The sequence below is a fragment of the Leptodactylus fuscus genome, chromosome 1, assembly GCF_031893055.1.
Source record: "Leptodactylus fuscus isolate aLepFus1 chromosome 1, aLepFus1.hap2, whole genome shotgun sequence".
NCBI classification, from domain to species: domain Eukaryota; kingdom Metazoa; phylum Chordata; class Amphibia; order Anura; family Leptodactylidae; genus Leptodactylus; species Leptodactylus fuscus.
Window position 1 is genome coordinate 13,106,786 of NC_134265.1, and position 22,267 is coordinate 13,129,052.

General features: G+C 44.4%; 1 protein-coding gene and 1 pseudogene across 1 annotated transcript in view; one reads left to right on the top strand and one right to left on the bottom strand.

Annotated features, from left to right (window-relative positions):
* Window positions 1-3,094, bottom strand: part of LOC142188968 (uncharacterized) — a 72,602-nt gene extending 69,508 nt beyond the window's left edge. Inside the window, 2 exon segments of the mRNA XM_075262083.1 lie at window positions 2,195-2,297; window positions 2,373-3,094. Of these exon segments, the coding sequence (XP_075118184.1) occupies window positions 2,195-2,297; window positions 2,373-3,035 (766 nt within the window). The 5' untranslated portion in view covers window positions 3,036-3,094.
* LOC142191103 (uncharacterized) overlaps window positions 1-22,267 on the top strand; it is a 602,426-nt pseudogene that overhangs the window by 280,788 nt on the left and 299,371 nt on the right.

A 22,267-nucleotide genomic window follows, 5' to 3' on the forward strand; every position in this document is an offset into this window, starting at 1 on the left:
CTATTTGCAAATCAGCAGAGTTCAGTTTATTGTATCAATATGGCCAATTCTTTTCCTGGGAACTTGTCTAGACTTACAAGATGAATAGGTGTAGGTTTCATTGACAGAAAAAGATAAGAAAATATACAGGACAGAGATTTGTCTTCTGAGATCATCAGCAGTTTACAGACACCTCATAGCATTGTGGGGAACCGCTCAGGTAGATGCTCGGTAGCAGTGCAGCAAACAGGGACACAGACACTGAGTTACACACAAGTTCAGGCTTTATTCAGTTACAGTGCACTAACTGCCTTTGCACAAATAAACAAAAAAAAAACCTTCTCGGCTGAGAACTAACTAAACATAAGAAAACTTTCCCCTGACTATACAGGAGCCTGGCTATCAGACTCCCACCTTGGCAACAATAACAGGTGGCACACTACCTGCTTTTTATGTTCAGTCTGATCAGGTCAGCTCTGTCAGTGTGGTGCCACAGCTCCTAGTCCTTAGTCAGCTGACCTCCCTGGTGTGGGTCTTTACCAAACATCCTTTAGCTGCCTGGCTGAAATATACCTGTCCTCCCAGACCACACCCTTCACTCTCTCACAGCATATATATATAATGGTTAATATCTATCGATATATGCTGCTCAAAAAAATAAAAGAACTCTCCAATAACGCCTCCTAGACCTGAATGGATGAAATCTTTTCATTGAATACTTTGTTCTGTACAAAGTTGAATGATGACAACAAAATCACACAAAAATCATCAATGGAAGTCAAACTTATTAACCAATGGAGGCCTGGATTTGCAGTCACCCCCAAAATTAAGGTGGAAAAGCACACTACAGGCTGGTCCAACTTTGATGTAATGTCCTTAAAAAATGTCAGTATGAGGCTCAGTAGTGAGGTGTGGCCTTAACGTGCCTGTATGACCGCCATACAACACCTGGGCATGCTCCTGATGAGGTTGTGGATGGTCTCCTGAGGGATCTACTCCCAGACCTGGACTAAAGCATCTGCCAACTCTTGGACAGGCTGTGATGCAATGTGACATTGGTTGATGAAGCGAGACATGATGTCCCAGATGTGCTCGATCGCATTCACATCTGGCTAACGGGCAGGCCAGTCTGTAGCTTCAACGCCTTCATCTTGCAGGAGCTGTTGACACACTCCAGCCACATGAGGTCTGGCATCGTCCTGCAATAGGAGGAACCGTTTGTGCAGACACATTAACATTTTTTTTTTTGTAGATTGTGAACTCCACATGGGGATCACAATGTACATTTTTTTTCCCTTCTTTGTAGAATTGGAGGAAATCCACGCAAACACGGGGAGAACATACAAACTCCTTGCAGATGTTGTTCCTGACAGGATTCAAACCCAGGACTACAGCGCTCCAAGGCAGCAGTGCTAACCACTGGGCCACCGTGTTGCCCCAACACATTAACATTTGAGGCCTGCTGGAGGTCATTCTGCAGGGCTCTGGCAGTGCTCCTCCTGTTCCTCCTTGCACAAAGGAGGAGGTAGTGGTCCTGCTGCTGGGTTGTTGCCCTCCTATGGCCCTCTCCACGTCTCCTGGTGTTCAGGCCTGTCTCCTGGTAGCACCTCCAGCGTGTCACGTTGCACCACAGACAAAATGTGCAGCAAACTGGTTTATTTAGAAAAAAGCAGGAAAATAAATAAACCTTAAGACTTCAGCCACAAAAGGAGCAAAACAAAATACAGCCTTTCCTTCAGGCCAAAACAAAATAAAAACCTGTTCGTCTGAGCGACTAACTAAACAAAACAGATAACCTAACTATATGTATGTCTTACTACCAGCCACAAGAATAAAACAGGCGCAATATTGTCTCACCGGAATCAGTGTTACAGGACAGACCCACACACCTTTCACTTCATGGAACTGCACTGCAAGAGCTGCAGCCTTTTTCTGGCCCAGTAATGAGCCCAGGATTTACACCTAGGCTGAGGCCTACTCCAGATCCTCCCTGGACCACACATAGGTCAGAAACCTGGGGCTGATATGTCTGGACTCCAGCACTCTGCCTGTCACTTTCTCACAACAGGTATGTTACTCAATATCTTCCACAATATTCAATTTGCAAATTATCTCAGATTTTGCTGCTGGATATTAAAAAGAATTCTTGGACAACCTATGTAAGATGTGAGTGTAGGTACAAATTTGTACAATCCAGACATGAAAAAGTTTTTACTGTCTAAGATCTTTGATGAGTTTTGATTAAAATAATTTAAACGTCTATATTTAAACTTCCCAAGTTCTAGACATGTAAATGTCTTCTCTTCTGTGTGAATTATCTGATGAACATTAAGATTTCATATAAAGGTAGAGTATTTCCTAAATTCTGGGCAGGAATATGGCTTCTAGCTTGCGTGAATCTTTTGATGGTCAAGAAGACTTGATTTCCGAGTAAAATATTTCCCACATTCTGAACATGAATATGGCTTCTCTCCTGTGTGAGTTTTTTGATGTTCAACAAGACCTGATTTCCGAGTAAAACATTTCCCACATTCTGAACATGAATATGGCTTCTCTCCTGTGTGAGTTTTTTGATGATCAACAAGACCTGATTTCAGAGTAAAACATTTCCCACATTCTGAACATGAATATGGCTTCTCTCCTGTGTGAGTTTTTTGATGTTTAACAACACTTGATTTCTGAGAAAAACATTTCCCACATTCTGAACATGAAAATGGCTTCTCTCCTGTGTGAATTCTTTGATGAGTGACAAAATGTGATTTAGATGTACAACATTGCCCACATTCTGAACATGAATATAGCTTCTCTCCTGTGTGAGTTCTTTGATGTTTAACAAGACTTGATTTCTGAGTAAAACATTTCCCACATTCTGAACATGAAAATGGCTTCTCTCCTGTGTGAGTTCTTTGATGGTTAACAAGATTTGACTTACATGTCCAACCTTTCCCACATTCTGAACATGAATATGGCATCTCTCCTGTGTGACTTTTTTGATGATCAACAAGACTTGATTTCCGAATAAAACATTTGCCACATTCTGAACATGAATATGGCATCTCTCCTGTGTGACTTTTTTGATGATCAACAAGACTTGATTTCCGAGTAAAACATTTGCCACATTCTGAACATGAAAATGGGTTTGAACTAGTGTGAATCCTTTGATGTATAGCAAGACTTGATTTATCTATGAATGATGAATCAGAAGTCAGGACCGGTCTAACAGGATCAGATGATAGATGAATCCTCTGAAGGTCTGAGGGTATATCTGAGGTAATAACATGTTTTTCATGTGGATTTTTTGTGATACCATGATCCTCTGCTGTATAATCTGTAGATATCAGATGTCCCTCTGAGCTCCTGGTACAGTCATCTGACAAGAAGAAAACTGATTTTACCATCTTTAGATAATAAAACATTACAAATAATATTATATTAATAAATGTCCACACATATTTTAAGGCTTCTAGAAATATCCAATAATTAACCAAGACTGGTGGCAAAACAGATGACCTCAGAGCACGGACTAGTAGATCATAATGTTTGGCCACCAGGCTGTTCTCCTACAGTTTCCCACTTGTGTGGTTAGGCCAGCATCTTCATCGGTCCATGTTGCGGTGTGCCGGTCACTACTCTTATCTAATAAAATGCTCAGTGTAGGATCATAAAGGATCCTGTGAGTCAGTGCTATTAGGTGGTGTCCGTCTCACACACTCCCTGACACTTAGACGTACTTTACTACAGGGGGGGAAGCAGTATGGTTATGTATGAGGAAGCCTTGGCTTTGGGGTAAGTGTAAGGTTGGATGATGGTTTCTATCTTTAGCGGATTCTAGGAGTGGATACCAGATATATAGGAGGACGAGACCTTTACGCTTTCCTTTCTTTATAATCTTCCAAATGCCAAGCTACCTAAATTCTGTGAGTCGTCATAATTTAAGTGATGACAAATTTATATAGTTTTTGTTTTGCTTGTTAGAACTTTTTAAAAAATCAAACTTTGAAAAATAATAACATTTCCTGGTAGACTGAGATGAAGCTCAGAATATTACACAAATCATACAACAGGTGATGAAGAAATTGTCCTCATTTGCATTGACATATTTCATTATGGGGTCATATTATTTATCATATATGACCTGTATATAGCTGAATGGAGTATACAGCCGAAAAATGTAACAGGACACAGAAATCTACACAGAACTATAGTAGTCGGAGAATGAGGAGAATCTGAGACTGTTCTGTGGTGACTCCTCACCTGGGCAGTTCCCTGGAGGAATGTCCTCCTCACACTCCTCATCACCACTCACATAGGGATCTTCATTTATTGCTGCAGCCAAAACATTGTTCAGATCTTTACCCTGAAGCTGTGAAATAAATATTGTAAGTCAGCGAAAAGGGAAAGAGACACAAGGACTTCACAGCCCGTCTACACATCATAGGGAATATCTCCATCTACCTGATCATCCTGTGGAAGAAGAGGACTGGGACATCTCTCCGGTGTTGTCCTCTTACTGGATCTACCTGTAGGAAACACAGACAGGGACTGAATTCATTCTGTACATACAAATAATGGAAGTCCATGTGTATATAGTCATGTCTATTACCTGCTGATGTGAGGGACTGGTGGTCCTCCATCATCACCTCCTTGTACAGATCCTTGTGTCCTTCTAAATACTCCCACTCCTCCATGGAGAAATAGACAGCGACATCCTGACACCTTATAGGAACCTGACAACACAATGATACAGTCATCACCCCGACCCCTCCAGTTACTGTATAATGTCCCAGCATTCCCAGCAGTGTCACCTCTCCAGTCAGCAGCTCCAGCATCTTGTGGGTGAGTTCTAGGATCTTCTGTCCATTGATCTCCTCCTGTATCAGGGAGTGAGGTGGAGACCCCGGGATTGGGCTCAGGGTTCTTCCATATCCTTCATACACATGAGCCTGACAGCGCCCACTAGAGGTCTTCTTCACTACTGTGTAATCCTGGTTATGGGGAGACACATTAATAAATCTCACTCCATACATGTCCAGAGTCCATCACCTCTCCAGTCCTATCATCTGTTATTACTATAGATAAGAATGATGTCATGATGACATCATCAGAATCTCTCACCTCACCAGTAAGCTGGTAGATGATCTCTAGGGTGAGATTTAATAGACTTTCCGCCATCTTGTTCCTGTCTCTTTCCATCCTTGATGGATCAATCAGGAATATTCTCTTATATAGAAGATCCTGAGAGGATTCTATATTGTAGGAACCTGAATGGAGAGAAGATGAGACACTTTAAAAACCTCACAAGATTCCATGGAATAAATAGGATTAGTAGGGAGTATAAGGGGGGCTCCCGCTTCAGGCTCTAGTATGTGAAGATACATGGCACATTCCTCCTCAGTATCAGACTCTTCTCCTCCACTAACCTGTAATGTAGAACGAGCGCCCTACACCGGGGAGACAAACCTAGGCTGGTACAGGACATGTATATGGAGCGGTGTCTGCTGAGGGGTGAGAAGAAGGAGACCAGGACACTGATGGGGATACATTTGGGGTATATTCGGTAGTCGGTGGAGCACAGAATATAATCTACATTACATATCATTTGTTGTAGTTTCTGATTTGATTTCTTTCAGTTTCTGGTGTAAATTCTAGTAAACTTGTCAGACTGTAGGTGACCCCGCATATCGCACTTAGGGTCACTGTGCTTGCTGACGCTCGGACTCCTGACTGCCATAGCGACCCCTCGGACCCTGTGATCTTATCGAGGGGGATCTGAGGGGTGGGGGAGGGGCGATCTTGTCTCCAGACTCCCCGGACGCCATGATGAATAGCGATCCCGGTATGTGAGGGATTAATCCTCTGGAGTCGGAGTATCTTTCCTCTCCGGTGACCAGTCCCAGGTATCGGCTGTATAATACGGCTCCTGTGCTGCCACATTACAGCCATGTACTATTACAGCGCTGAGCATTAACTACACGGCCAGCGCAACGTAATAGTACGGCACCGAGCAGGAAGGGGTTAAAGCAGCCGAGTCCTGAGACAACGAGAATGGCCGGAATACACGAAATATCCAAGAAAATACTGACATTGTCCGGAGAGTTTCTCTAATTCTAATGTAACTGGGATGACGTCCTAGAATTGTCTGGTCTGAAAGGGGTTAATAAAAGCTCCAGGTCTGTGAGCGACCACCTACCTCCTCGGTAGCTGCTAAATCCTAGTGGGCTAAAGGACTTCCGGTGACGTCGTGACCATGTGACCAGCCTCTGGTGTGGGCGGAGCTATTCAACACAGTGCCGAGTTACACAGGAAGAGAAGGCTGCAGTGAATGGAGGCTGGAAGGTAAGATGGAGAGAAAGACATATCATGTGTAAGCTGGCTGTGTGTGAGTATGATAGTGGGGTTCAGGCTGTGTGTGAGCATGATAGTGGGGTTCAGGCTGTGTATGTGAGCATGATAGTGGGGTTCAGGCTGTATGTGATCATGATAGTGGGGTTCAGGCTGTGTGTGAGCATGATAGTGGGGTTCAGGCTGTATGTGATCATGATAGTGGGGTTCAGGCTGTGTGTGAGCATGATAGTGGGGTTCAGGCTGTGTATGTGAGCATGATAGTGGGGTTCAGGCTGTATGTGATCATGATAGTGGGGTTCAGGCTGTGTGTGAGCATGATAGTGGGGTTCAGGCTGTGTATGTGAGCATGATAGTGGGGTTCAGGCTGTGTGTGAGTATGATAGTGGGGTTCAGGCTGTGTGTGAGCATGATAGTGGGGTTCAGGCTGTGTGTGAGCATGATAGTGGGGTTCAGGCTGTATGTGAGCATGATAGTGGGGTTCAGGCTGTGTGTGAGCATGATAGTGGGGTTCAGGCTGTGTATGTGAGCATGATAGTGGGGTTCAGGCTGTGTGTGAGCATGATAGTGGGGTTCAGGCTGTGTGTGAGCATGATAGTGGGGTTCAGGCTGTGTATGTGATCATGATAGTGGGGTTCAGGCTGTGTGTGAGTATGATAGAGGGGTTCAGGTTGTGTATGTGAGCATGATAGTGGGGTTCAGGCTGTGTGTGAGCATGATAGTGGGGTTCAGGCTGTGTGTGAGCATGATAGTGGGGTTCAGGCTGTATGTGAGCATGATAGTGGGGTTCAGGCTGTGTATGTGAGCATGATAGTGGGGTTCAGGCTGTGTATGTGAGCATGATAGAGGGGTTCAGGCTGTGTATGTGAGCATGATAGAGGGGTTCAGGCTGTGTGTGAGCATGATAGTGGGGTTCAGGCTGTGTATGTGAGCATGATAGTGGGGTTCAGGCTGTATGTGAGCATGATAGTGGGGTTCAGGCTGTGTGTGAGCATGATAGAGGGGTTCAGGCTGTGTATGTGAGCATGATAGTGGGGTTCAGGCTGTGTGTGAGCATGATAGTGGGGTTCAGGCTGTATGTGAGCATGATAGTGGGGTTCAGGCTGTGTATGTGAGCATGATAGTGGGGTTCAGGCTGTGTGTGAGTATGATAGAGGGGTTCAGGTTGTGTATGTGAGCATGATAGTGGGGTTCAGGCTGTGTGTGAGCATGATAGTGGGGTTCAGGCTGTGTGTGAGCATGATAGTGGGGTTCAGGCTGTGTATGTGAGCATGATAGTGGGGTTCAGGCTGTATGTGATCATGATAGTGGGGTTCAGGCTGTGTGTGAGTATGATAGAGGGGTTCAGGTTGTGTATGTGAGCATGATAGTGGGGTTCAGGCTGTGTGTGAGCATGATAGTGGGGTTCAGGCTGTGTGTGAGCATGATAGTGGGGTTCAGGCTGTATGTGAGCATGATAGTGGGGTTCAGGCTGTGTATGTGAGCATGATAGTGGGGTTCAGGCTGTGTATGTGAGCATGATAGAGGGGTTCAGGCTGTGTATGTGAGCATGATAGAGGGGTTCAGGCTGTGTATGTGAGCATGATAGAGGGGTTCAGGCTGTGTGTGAGCATGATAGTGGGGTTCAGGCTGTGTATGTGAGCATGATAGTGGGGTTCAGGCTGTATGTGAGCATGATAGTGGGGTTCAGGCTGTGTGTGAGCATGATAGAGGGGTTCAGGCTGTGTATGTGAGCATGATAGTGGGGTTCAGGCTGTGTATGTGAGCATGATAGTGGGGTTCAGGCTGTGTATGTGAGCATGATAGTGGGGTTCAGGCTGTGTATGTGATCATGATAGTGGGGTTCAGACTGTGTGTGAGTATGATAGAGGGGTTCAGATTGTGTATGTGAGCATGATAGTGGGGTTCAGGCTGTGTGTGAGCATGATAGTGGGATTCAGGTTGTGTATGTGAGCATGATAGTGGGGTTCAGGCTGTGTGTGAGCATGATAGTGGGGTTCAGGCTGTATGTGAGCATGATAGTGGGGTTCAGGCTGTGTATGTGAGCATGATAGTGGGGTTCAGGCTGTGTATGTGAGCATGATAGTGGGGTTCAGGCTGTGTGTGAGTATGATAGAGGGGTTCAGGTTGTGTATGTGAGCATGATAGTGGGGTTCAGGCTGTGTGTGAGCATGATAGTGGGGTTCAGGCTGTATGTGAGCATGATAGTGGGGTTCAGGCTGTGTATGTGAGCATGATAGTGGGGTTCAGGCTGTGTATGTGAGCATGATAGAGGGGTTCAGGCTGTGTGTGAGCATGATAGTGGTGTTCAGGCTGTGTCTGAGCATGATAGTGGGGTTCAGGCTGTGTATGTGAGCATGATAGTGGGGTTCAGACTGTGTATGTGAGCATGATAGTGGGGTTCAGGCTGTGTATGTGAGCATGATAGTGGGGTTCAGGCTGTGTATGTGAGCATGATAGAGGGGTTCAGGCTGTGTGTGAGCATGATAGTGGGGTTCAGGCTGTATGTGAGCATGATAGTGGGGTTCAGGCTGTGTATGTGATCATGATAGTGGGGTTCAGGTTGTGTATGTGAGCATGATAGTGGGGTTCAGGCTGTGTATGTGAGCATGATAGTGGGGTTCAGGCTGTATGTGAGCATGATAGTGGGGTTCAGGCTGTGTATGTGAGCATGATAGAGGGGTTCAGGCTGTGTATGTGAGCATGATAGTGGGGTTCAGGCTGTGTATGTGAGCATGATAGTGGGGTTCAGGCTGTGTATGAGCATGATAGTGGGGTTCAGGCTGTGTATGAGCATGATAGTGGGGTTCAGGCTGTGTATGAGCATGATAGTGGGGTTCAGGCTGTGTGTGAGCATGATAGTGGGGTTCAGGCTGTGTGTGAGCATGATAGTGGGGTTCAGGCTGTGTGTGAGCATGATAGTGGGGTTCAGGCTGTGTGTGAGCATGATAGTGGGGTTCAGGCTGTGTATGTGAGCATGATAGAGGGGTTCAGGCTGTGTATGTGAGCATGATAGTGGGGTTCAGGCTGTGTATGTGAGCGGGTTCAGGCTGTGTATGTGAGCGGGTTCAGGCTGTGTATGAGCATGATAGGGGGGTTCAAGCTGTGTGTGGGCATGATAGTGGGGTTCAGGCTGTGTATGAGCATGATAGTGGGGTTCAGGCTGTGTATGAGCATGATAGTGGGGTTCAGGCTGTGTATGAGCATGATAGTGGGGTTCAGGCTGTGTATGAGCATGATAGTGGGGTTCAGGCTGTGTATGAGCATGATAGTGGGGTTCCGGCTGTGTATGAGCATGATAGTGGGGTTCAGTTCAGGCTCTGTGTGAGCATGATAAAGTGGTTAAGGCTGTGTATGAGCAAAAGAGGGCGTGGGGAGCACTTTGTGTGAAAAATAGAGGGGGATGTACAGAATGCTTGAGAAATAAAGAGGAGATGGGGGTGCAGGCTGCCCAAGATGGAGAATTGGGGTTGTGCTTGCGTGATAAAAGGGGTACATTGAGAGTATAGCTCTGTGTGAGAAAGGGAAACGGGGTTCAGGCTGTGTGCGGTGAGAGAGGGAGAGGTGCAGGATGGGTGACAAATGGGTCAGTCTCATGAAGGGAACACTTAACATATGGGGAGGTTATCATTGTTTTACATGAGGCTTGTGTCTCTGCTGTCACATCAAATTCCAGAATGTCCTCTGTTTTTTTTTATACATTTGACTAAAATTTAACCTCAAAACAATGTTTATCTAGGTTTTTTTTTTTTGTTTCTAGGTTTATGTGAGATCTCAATGGTGTGAAGACCCCGCTACAAGATCATTAGGTGCCAGTGCTCTAGACCAAGCGAAGTGCCCCCTAGTGATCAAATGTCTCAACCGGGCACCTCCAAATAGGCAACACTTGTAAAGGTTTATAAAATACGGCTTTGTTTGGAGCCTTCAGTAACAGTTATTTGATGGTCCCCTCAGTGCCCCCCCCCTTTCAGTGCCCACATGTTATATAATGGCCCCACAGCGACCAACATGTTATATAATGGCCCTTACTCTGCCTCTACATGTATGCAGCCTGCAGTAGAAGTGCCAATATTTTGTAATGCATTACATTAGGGATCAGACTCCCTGGGTTCAAGGCCCCCCGGGGGTACACCTGCCCTATGCACCCCCATACACAGAATTAGAAAAAAGTTATGGGTGTCATAATATGGCGACTTAAAGAAGAAAAAATTTTGGCACAGTTTTGGATTTTTGTTAAGGGATTAAAATGTAAATAAAACCATGTAAATTTGTTTTCCCTGGAATTGTACCGAAACATAGAATACAGGTGACACACATATAATACGGGGGGACACATAGAATACAGGGGGGACACATATAATACGGGGGAGACACATAGAATACAGGGGGGACACATATAATACGGGGGGACACATATAATACGGGGGAGACACATAGAATACAGGGGGGACACATATAATACGGGGGGACACATAGAATACAGGTGACACATATAATACGGGGGGACACATAGAATACAGGGGGGACACATATAATACGGGGGAGACACATAGAATACAGGTGACACACATATAATACGGGGGAGACACATAGAATACAGGTGACACATATAATACGGGGGAGACACATAGAATACAGGGGGGACACATATAATACGGAGGAGACACATAGAATACAGGTGACACACATATAATACGGGGGAGACACATAGAATACAGGGGGGACACATATAATACGGGGGAGACACATAGAATACAGGGGGACACAGAATACAGGGGGACACATAGAATACAGGTGACACACATATAGTACATATTTACCCATATCCCTGTGGCGATCATGTGACCGCTCCAGGGACATTTTCTGGTTACTGGTGACGTTCCGTTTCCGGAAACAGAACGTTAGTACTACTCCCCCCCACCCCTTTTCCCTCCACCCCATCATACTTGCCTCTCTCCTTTTAGACTTCCTCCTGTGGGATGTCTCCTCCCTCTTTGCTGTCAATCCACCTCTACTATGCAGGTGTGGGAGCAATAGCCTCTGATGCCTGCGTTGTAGAGTTGGATTGCCGACTGCAGAGCAAAGAGCAGCGGCGGAACTATTTCGTGCTTCGGCAGAGTCAGAAAAGAGGGAGGAGCTGTCTCGCTGGAGGAAGTCTGGAAGTAAGAGAGAGGCAAGTATGATGGGGCGGGGCGGCGGGCTAAGTTAGTTGGGAAGGTCTAGTAGTGGGCGGGATAGCTAGAGAGACGGAGGTTGAGGTAGTGCGAGTCAGCCTACACGTACCATGATGCATTTGCTAGGGCCTGGTTCACATCTGTGTTCGGTATTCCATTCAGGGAGTCCGCTTGGGGATGCCCTCTGAACGTAATATTGAACGCATTAAAAAGCGATAAGCAATGAAACCACACGGACCCCATAGGCTATAATGGGGTCTGTGTATTTTCCACACGAATCATGCGGAGAGAAAAGTGCTGCTTGTAGGATTTTTCTCTCCACATTTCCCCTAAAGGAAATATCGCAGGTGTGAATCCACCTATTGCTAGTAACAACCAATCCCAGTGCAGTGTAGGCGTGGCCCCTCAGGATCTGACACTAGCTGTTACCACGGCCCCATGAGATGTCCATTATTATTACAGTGTTGGCCAAAAGTATTGGCCCCCTGCAGTTCTGTCAGATAATACTCGTGTTCTTCCAGATAATGATTTCAAGCACAAACTCTTTGGTATTAATCTCTTCAGTTATTTTGCTTGCAATGAAAAAACACAAAAGAAAATGGAAAAAAAAGTCACATCATTGATCATTTTACACAAAACTCCAATAATGGGCCGGACAAAAGTATTGGCGCCCTCAGCCTAATACTTGGTAGCACAACCTTTAGACACAATAACTGCGCACAACCGCTTCCGCTAACCAGCAATGAGTTTCTTACAAGGCTCTGCTGGAATCTTAGACCATTCTTCTTTGGCAAACTGCTCCAGGTCCCCCCTGAGATGTGAAGGGGGCCTTCTCCAAACTGCCACCAAGAGATCTCTCCCCCTCCCCCACAGGTGTTCTATGGGATTCAGGGCTGGACTCATTGCTGCCACTTTACAAGTCTCCAGGGCTTTCTCTCACCACCATTCTCTAGTGCTGACCTGAAGTGTGTTTTGGGTCCTTGTCCTGCTGGAAGACCCCTGACCTCTGAGGGAGACCCCGCTTTCTCACACTGGGCCCTACATTATGCTGCACAATGTGTTGGTAGTCTTCAGACTTCATAATGCCATGCACACGGTTAAGCAGTCCAGTGCCAGAGGCAGCAAAGCAACCCCAAACCATCAGGGACCTCCGCCATGTCTGACTGTAGGGGGCGTCTTCTTTTCTTTGAAGGCCTCTTTTTTCCTGTAATCTCTATGTTGATGCTTTTTCCTACTTTTGTCTCATCTGACCAGAGAACATTCTTTCAAAACGTTTTTGGCTTTCTCAGGTAAGTTTTGGCAAACTCCAGCCTGGCTTTTTTTATGTCTCTGGGTAAGAAGTGGGGTCTTCCTGGGTCTCCTACCATACAGTCCCTTCTCATTCAGACGCTGACGGATAGTACGGGGTGACACTGTTGTACCCTCGCACTGCAGGGCAGCTTGGACTTGTTTGGATGTTAGTCGAGGTTCTTTATCCGCCATCCACACAATCTTGCGGTGAAATCTCTGGTCAATGTTTCTTTTGCGTCCACATCTCGGGAGGTTAGCCACAAGGCCATGGGCTTTACACTTCTTGATGACACTGCACACGGTAGACACAGGAACATTCAGGTCTTTGGAGATGGACTTGTAGCCTTGAGATTGCTCATGCTTCCTCACAGTTTTGCTTCTCAAGTCCTCAGACAGTTCTTTGGTCTTCTTTCTTTTCTCCATGCTCAATGTGGTCACACAAGGACACAGGACAGAGGTTGAGTGAACTTTAATCCATTTCAACTGGCTGCAAGTGTGATTTAGTTATTGCCACCACCTGTTAGGTGCCTCAGGTAAGTAACAGGTGCTGTTAATTACACAAATTAGAGAAGCATCACATGATTTTTCAAACAGTGCCAATACTTTTGTCCACCCCCTTTTTTATGTTTGGTGTGGAATTATATCCAATTTGGCTTTTTGACAATTCTTTTTGTGGTTTTCCATTGAAGACAAATTAAATGAAGATAATACCAAAGAATTTGTGATTGCAATCATTTTCTGGAAGAAAGTGAGTATTATCTGACAGAATTGCAGGGGTGCCAATACTTTTGGCCAACACTGTAAGTATATACTATATAATCTTTCAACGTGATGTGGTCTAGAATTCCCTTCCCCCGCCTCTCCCCTTCCTATTTCCATTCCTTGTTTGGGTCTTCCCCATCTCCTTGGTCTTTCTTTTGTAGGTTTTTAATTTTTTTTACCTTAAATTATGCTATACATTATGAGTTTTTATATGTGATCTTTATTTTATGCCCCCTGCACAGGGTTTTCTATATTTTTTACATATATAATGTTTTCTTTGTATTTTAATGAATACCTTTTTGATACTAAATATGAAATTAAAATTGATTTTTAACTAAATATATTCATTGTCCTGTTTTCATTTTGATGCCCCCCCCCCCCCCTTAGTCACCAATATTTGATCAGTGGGGCCCAGCACTCAGCACTTCCAGCCAGTCTCCAGTGCTAGAACCTAGAAGGCTCTGTAGACTGTATATAGGCGGGGTAGAATACTACAGCTCTGATCGCTGTATATAGGCGGTGGTTAATACTACAGTTCTGTTCACTGTATGGCTGGTCTTACACGGCTGTAATGTAAGTCCGCAAATGGTCAAGGGTTTTCAATTGCGGACACATTATACTCAATGTGGCCTCTTACACCACCGGATATTTTATCCGTGGTGTGGCAGGGCTGAAACCGTGGTCTGCAATTTATAGAGCATGTCCGTAATGCCCGTGAATTGCGGCACTGCACGGACTCGCCCATAGAACTGTATGGGCGAGTGCAGCAGGACATCTGCGGAGTGTATGTTGCTGATCAGCAACTAGTGTCTACTAGTGGCGGACCGTAGAATCATTACGGTCGTGTAAGACCAGCCTAAATAGGCAGTGGTTAATACTACAGCTCTGTACACTGAATATAGGTGGTGGTTAATATTACAGCTCTGTACACTGTATATAGGCAGTGGTGAATACTGCAGCTGTGTTCCCAGTCATTGGGGGCAGGGCTGTAGTACTCCAGCACCACCGCTATACCAGGAATACAGATGTCGGCTTCCAGCACCAGAGGCAACAAGCTATTCCCTCTAGGAATAAGAAGTAGATCACTGGGGATCGGTCTATTGGGACCCCACTGATCACATGTCCTGTTTCTGCCCTATATGATCCACAATGTGCGCTGCTGATTCGTTCGTCTCTGAGATGCCAGAGATAATTCTGATCTCTACTTCTTTTCAGCAGTCCCGTAGAGATGAATGGCGCAGTAGTACAAATGTAGGACCCCTGTTTTGATGATGGTGGGGGTCCTTGTGGTCAGGATAGATTAAAGTCAGAGCTGTGGGGATTGGCTGCTGTAATAGGTACTAAGCTTAAAATAAAACCCTGTAAATAGGATTATGCCATGAAAAGTATTTATCTGTCCACAGGATAGGTGACAAATATCTGATCGGTGTGGGTCTGACGGCTGCGTCCCCCACCAGTCCTGAGAGTTCAGGGGGTTCTTTTCAACCTGCTTTACATTGATCCTGATCAAAGTCAGGCTGAATGTAGTTGTATCTGGTGGTGGACGGCGTCAGATATCACTGAATGCTGGACTTTGGCTATCTCCGGTGCACCCACTGAAGAGAATGGGGGCGCCGGCCAATACCAGTCATGAGGGGACAATAATCTCCTGATCTTGGGATAAGTGGGGGTCTCAGTGTTCAGACCCCACTGATCAGGTATTTATTCTCTATACCAGGGATAAGGAACCTTCCAGCTGCTGTGAAACTACAACTCCCAGCATGCTCCATTCACCTCCATGGGAGTTCCAAGAACAGCAGAGCAAGTGTGCATGCTGGGAGTTGTAGTTTTGCACCAGCTGGAGAGCCGTACGTTCCCTACCCCTGCTCTATACTATAGATGGGGCCTCTATTGGGAAACAAAGTGGGAGAGACATTCCCTTTAAGATCCTTATAAGGAGGGTTTTGATGACCAGGCATCTTTTACTGTTCCATCATACACTTCTGATGACGATGGACAGAAGACATTATGGTCAGTATGATCAGGCACTCCTCGTAGATAAGGCACGATTCAGGGGAAATGTGCGCCATCTTGTAGCCGCCATACGTTTCTCCCATCATTTACGCCACATTTCAGGTGTAAATGATGGTAAATCTGATGGGGCCTCCTTGGAAAAGTGGCACGGGCGGCACAGAACCAAATTAAAAAAAAATATTTTTTTGTGCTAATTGCCTTTTAACACGGTTGCTATTTTTATGCCTTGTATGCCAGAAAACTGCCACAGTTGTGTTTAACTGAAACAGGCAACATGGTGTGAATGCAGCCCAGCCGACCGACATGTTACAGCAGCTTGTGCTCCAGGGGGTTTTATCTGCGGTCAGACCAGGCGAGCGAACCTTCACTCCTCACATCCATTGATGAGCTTTAGGCTTGTATGACCCTGTTGCTGGTTCATTGGTTGTCCTTACTTGGAGCACTTTTGGTAGGTTCTAACTAAAATATACCATGAACATCCCACAAGACCAGCCATATTGGAGATGCCCTCCACCCCCATAAATGTGGTCACCACAGTTTGACCCAAGTCAGTCTGTGTTTTTACTCTTGCTTTTTTCTTGCTTTGAACTCACTGGGAAATTCATCAACCCCTTGTGCTTATGGCAAAAAAAAAGTCGCAAATTTTTTTTATTTGCAAATAGCCTCTTTGACACCACTATTAGCACTTTCTGGAAAGAAGGCAAGGTGTGGATAGGTCATCAATATTATAGCAGCGGTATGACACTGGGTTCCCTCACATCTTGGCAGTATGACACCGGGCCCCCCCACACACACACACACATATATTGGCAGTATGACACCGGGTCCCCCAATATATATCGGCGATATGACACCGGGCCCCAACTTACATATCAGCGATATGGGTGGTATGACACCGGGCCCCAACTCACATATCAGCGGTATGACACCAAGTTACCACCCTCCCCCTCACATATCAGCGGTATGACACCGGTCATCACATCAATCACATGGCCTGGTTACAGTTCACTCCTATTCAAGTGGCTGAGGCTGAGCTGCAATTCATCTGAACTAAACTTACTGTGTCATAGTGATGTATATTAGAGGAGTTCTGCTCATCTGACCCATGGTCACTCACTGAAATGCGGCCAATACATCGGCCATTTTGTCCAGACCATATTTGGACATCTAAATCTGCCAATAGGCTCAAATTGTGAGAGGAGATGCAGATACGGAGCAAGAAGAAGGAGACAAACGGAAGTAGTAGGATTTATCTTATCTATATAGAGCAGGCTAAATCCAAGAGGGCAGAGGGACCTGGTCCTTCTACTCAAGACTACCTATCTCTAGTGGGTAAAGGCACCTGGTCCTTCAGCCTCCATAGGATTTACCATTCTTAAATAGAGCCGGGTAAATCCTAGTGGGCTGAGGGACCTGGTGCCTTTACCCACTAGAGATAGCTAGATTTGAGTAGAAGGACCAGGTCCCTTAGCCCACTAGGATGTAGTCTGAAAACTATCTCTAGTTGGCAAATACAGATTGACAGAAGTCCACAGCGGATCAGCGTTCACATGATTTCACAGCTCAGCTCATTTATTTGAATGGGACTGAGCTGCGATCAAGTCATGTGACTTACGTCATAGGGTCAATAAGATGAAAACAGTTTCTGCGAGTGTCACTGCAGCTTCAAACTGCTGATGAAAGCCCCATGGAATATAAAGTGATCAGATAAGGCATCAATAAAATGGACCAAGAACCTGAAAAATGTATTGGAATACGTCAGCGCTATCAAATATATAAATAAATCAAAATAAACCATTTTTATATTTAAATAAAAAAACAATAAAAAAAATTAGATTTCTGTATATATTACATGTCCTTTAGCCGAATAGGATTTATCTTTCTTATATAAAACAGGCAAAATGCTAGTGGGCTAAAGGACCTGGTCCTTCTACTGAAAACTGTGTATCTCTAGGGGGCTGAGGGACCTGGTCCTTTAGCCCACTAGGATTTAGCATCCTTATATAAAGCCGGCTAAATCCTAGTGGGCTGAAGGACCTGGTCCATCTACTCAAAACTGTGTATCTCTAGGGGGCTAAGGGACCTGGTCCTTCTACTCAAAACTAGATACATCTAGTGGGCTAAGGGACCTGGTCCTTCTACTCAAAACTGTGTATCTCTAGGGGGATGAGGGACCTGGTCCTTCTACTGAAAACTGTGTATCTCTAGGGGGATGAGGGACCTGGTCCTTTAGCCCACTAGGATTTAGCATCCATATATAGAGCCGGCTAAATTCTAGTGGGCTAAGGGACCTGGTCCTTCTACTCAAAATTAGCTATATCTAGTGGGCTGAAGGACCTGGTCCTTTAGCCCACTAGGATTTAGCATCCTTATATAGATCTGGCTAAATCCTAGTGGGAGAAGGGACCTGGTCCTTCTACTGAAAACTGTGTATCTCTATGGGGCTAAGGGACCTGGTCCTTCTTCTCAAAACTAGCTATATCTAGGGGGCTGAGGGACCTGGTCCTTTAGCCCACTAGGATTTAGCATCCTTATATAAAGCCGGCTAAATCCTAGTGGGCTGAAGGACCTGGTCCATCTACTCAAAACTGTGTATCTCTAGGGGGCTAAGGGACCTGGTCCTTCTACTCAAAACTAGATACATCTAGTGGGCTAAGGGACCTGGTCCTTCTACTCCAAACTGTGTATCTCTAGGGGGAAATTATAGATTGACAGGAGTCCACAGCGGATCAGCGTTCACGTGCTTGATTTTACAGCTCAGCTTATTTATTTGAATGGGACCGAGTTGCAATCAAGTCACGTGACTTACGTCATACGGCCAATAAATTGTAAACGGTTTTCGCGAACGTCACTGCAGGTCCAAAATGCTGATGGAAGTCCCATGAAATATAAATTGCTCAGATAATCCATCAATAAAATGGACCAAGGACGTGAAACAAATGTGTTGGAATACATTGGCGCTATCAAAAAATATAAATAAATGAAAATAAAACATTTTTATATTTAAATAAAAAAAATAAAAAAAAATAGATTTCTGTATATATTACATGTCCTTTTGCCACATAGGATTCAGCTTTCTTATATAAAACAGGCAAAATCCTAGTGGGCTAAAGGACCTGGTCCCTCTGCTCACTAGGATTTAGCTTTCTTATATAGAGCTGGCTAAAAGCTAGTGGATAGAAGGACCTGGTCCCTCAGCCCACCAGGATATAGCCAGCTCTATATAGAACAAGCTAAATCCAAGTGGCCAGAGGGACCAGGTCCTTTAGCCCACTAGGATTTAGACTCTACCCTACCTCCTCCTGTACAGTGACTGTGGTGACAGGACCTGTGGTGAGGTCACATGTGTGGGAGGAGTCAGCGAGTCACATGATCAGGTCTTGCTGTTACAGCTTCATACGCTCAGGATAAAGGACCTGTGGTGATGTCACATGTGTGGGCGGAGTCTGCGAGTCACATGACCCAGTGTTTCAGGTCTCTGCTGCATGAGCTGCGGTGACGTGTCTGGATCAGGATGTGTTTACATTATTATTATCATTATTGTTTATTTATTTATATAGCACCATTAATCCCATGGTGCTGTACATTATTATATTAATCCCACGGTGCTGTACATTATTATATTAATCCCACGGTGCTGTACATTATTATATTAATCCCACGGTGCTGTACATTATTATATTAATCCCATGGTGCTGTACATTATTATATTAATTCCATGGTGCTGTACATTATTATATTAATTCCATGGTGCTGTACATTATTATATTAATCCCACGGTGCTGTACATTATTATATTAATCCCATGGTGCTGTACATTATTATATTAATTCCATGGTGCTGTACATTATTATATTAATCCCACGGTGCTGTACATTATTATATTAATCCCACGGTGCTGTACATTATTATATTAATCCCACGGTGCTGTACATTATTATATTAATCCTACGGTGCTGTACATTATTATATTAATTCCATGGTGCTGTACATTATTATATTAATCCCACGGTGCTGTACATTATTATATTAATCCCACGGTGCTGTACATTATTATATTAATCCCATGGTGCTGTACATTATTATATTAATTCCACGGTGCTGTACATTATTATATTAATTCCATGGTGCTGTACATTATTATATTAATCCCACGGTGCTGTACATTATTATATTAATCCCACGGTGCTGTACATTATTATATTAATCCCACGGTGCTGTACATTATTATATTAATCCTACGGTGCTGTACATTATTATATTAATTCCATGGTGCTGTACATTATTATATTAATCCCACGGTGCTGTACATTATTATATTAATCCCACGGTGCTGTACATTATTATATTAATCCCATGGTGCTGTACATTATTATATTAATTCCACGGTGCTGTACATTATTATATTAATTCCATGGTGCTGTACATTATTATATTAATCCCACGGTGCTGTACATTATTATATTAATCCCATGGTGCTGTACATTATTATATTAATTCCATGGTGCTGTACATTATTATATTAATCCCACGGTGCTGTACATTATTATATTAATCCCATGGTGCTGTACATTATTATATTAATCCCATGGTGCTGTACATTATTATATTAATCCCACGGTGCTGTACATTATTATATTAATCCCACGGTGCTGTACATTATTATATTAATCCCACGGTGCTGTACATTATTATATTAATCCCACGGTGCTGTACATTATTATATTAATCCTACGGTGCTGTACATTATTATATTAATTCCATGGTGCTGTACATTATTATATTAATCCCACGGTGCTGTACATTATTAGATTAATCCCACGGTGCTGTACATTATTATATTAATCCCATGGTGCTGTACATTATTATATTAATTCCATGGTGCTGTACATTATTATATTAATCCCACGGTGCTGTACATTATTATATTAATCCCATGGTGCTGTACATTATTATATTAATCCCATGGTGCTGTACATTATTATATTAATCCCACGGTGCTGTACATTATTATATTAATCCCACGGTGCTGTACATTATTATATTAATCCCACGGTGCTGTACATTATTATATTAATCCCATGGTGCTGTACATTATTATATTAATCCCACGGTGTTGTACATTATTATATTAATCCCACGGTGCTGTACATTATTATATTAATCCCATGGTGTTGTACATTATTATATTAATCCCATGGTGCTGTACATTATTATATTAATCCCATGGTGTTGTACATTATTATATTAATCCCATGGTGCTCTGTACATTATTATATTAATCCCATGGTGCTGTACATTATTATATTAAACCCCTCGGTGCTGTACATTATTATATTAATCCCATGGTGCTCTGTACATTATTATACTAATCCCATGGTGCTGTACATTATTATATTAATCCCACGGTGCTGTACATTATTATATTAATCCCACGGTGCTGTACATTATTATATTAATTCCATGGTGTTGTACATTTGGGGGTCACATACAATACACAGAATATACAGGTAGATATAATACTAACAGTGACTGACTGGCACAGTGGGGTAGAGGGCCCTGCCCGCGAGGGCTTACAATCTATAGGGGGAAGGGGGTAGAGACAGAAAGTTAGGGGAGAAACTGTACAGATGGCAGTGCGGTGATAGTGTTATTGGGGGTTGTAGGCCTTCCTGAATAGGGGAGTCTTCAGGGCCTTCTTGAATCCTGTGATTGTGGGGGTCAGTCTTATGTGTCTTGGTAAGGAGTTCCAGAGTATGGGGGATGCACAGGAGAAATCTTGGAGACGGTTGTGTGATAAGAGCAGAGTGGAGAAGGAGGTTTTTGGAGGATCGGAGGTTACGTGTGGGCAGGTAGCGGGAGATTAGGTCAGAGATATATGGAGGGGACAGGTTGTGGATGGCTTTGTATGCTAACGTTAGTAGCTTGTATTCTATTAGCTGGGCAATGGGTGGCCAGTGGAGGGACTGGCAGAGGGGAGCAGCTGATGAGAAACGGGGAGTGAGGTGAAGTAAGCGAGAAGCGCAGTTTAAGGTGGACTGGAGGGGGGCGAGGGTATTAGCTGGGAGTCCATGGAGAAGGGTGTTGCAGTAGTCTAAGTGGGAGATTATGAGGGCCTGGACGAGCGTCTTAGTAGCTTCAGGGGTGAAGAAGGAGTGGAATCGATGGATGCTCTTGAGTTGGAGGCGGCAGGAAGTGTTAAGGGTTTGAACGTGTGACTTGAAGGATAGGTCAGCATCCAGGGTTATCCCAAGACATCGGACCTGAGGGATAGGGGTTAGAGTGGTTTCATTAACTTTAATAGATGGGTCAGGTGGAGGGGCCATGTGAGGAGGGGGGCGAAGATGATGAACTCCATTTATTCCATGTTGAGTTTGAGAAAGGTTGAGGAGAGAAAGGAGGCTACAGCCGCTAAACATTCTGGAACTCTGGCCAGCAGGGAGGTAATGTCTGGTCTAGAGATGTATATTTGAGTGTCATCAGCACAGCAATGGTATTGAAAGCCATGAGATTCTATAAGTTGGCCCAGGCCAAGGGTGTAGATGGAGAACAGGAGGGGTCCTAGGACGATAGTTGGCTGGAGTGGATGGGTCAAGGGATGGTTTTTTGAGTATAGGAGTAACAGTGGCGTGTTTGAAGGCAGAAAGGAAGGATCCATTGGCTGGGGATAGGTTGAAGAGATGTGTTAGGGCTGGGGTAATGACTTC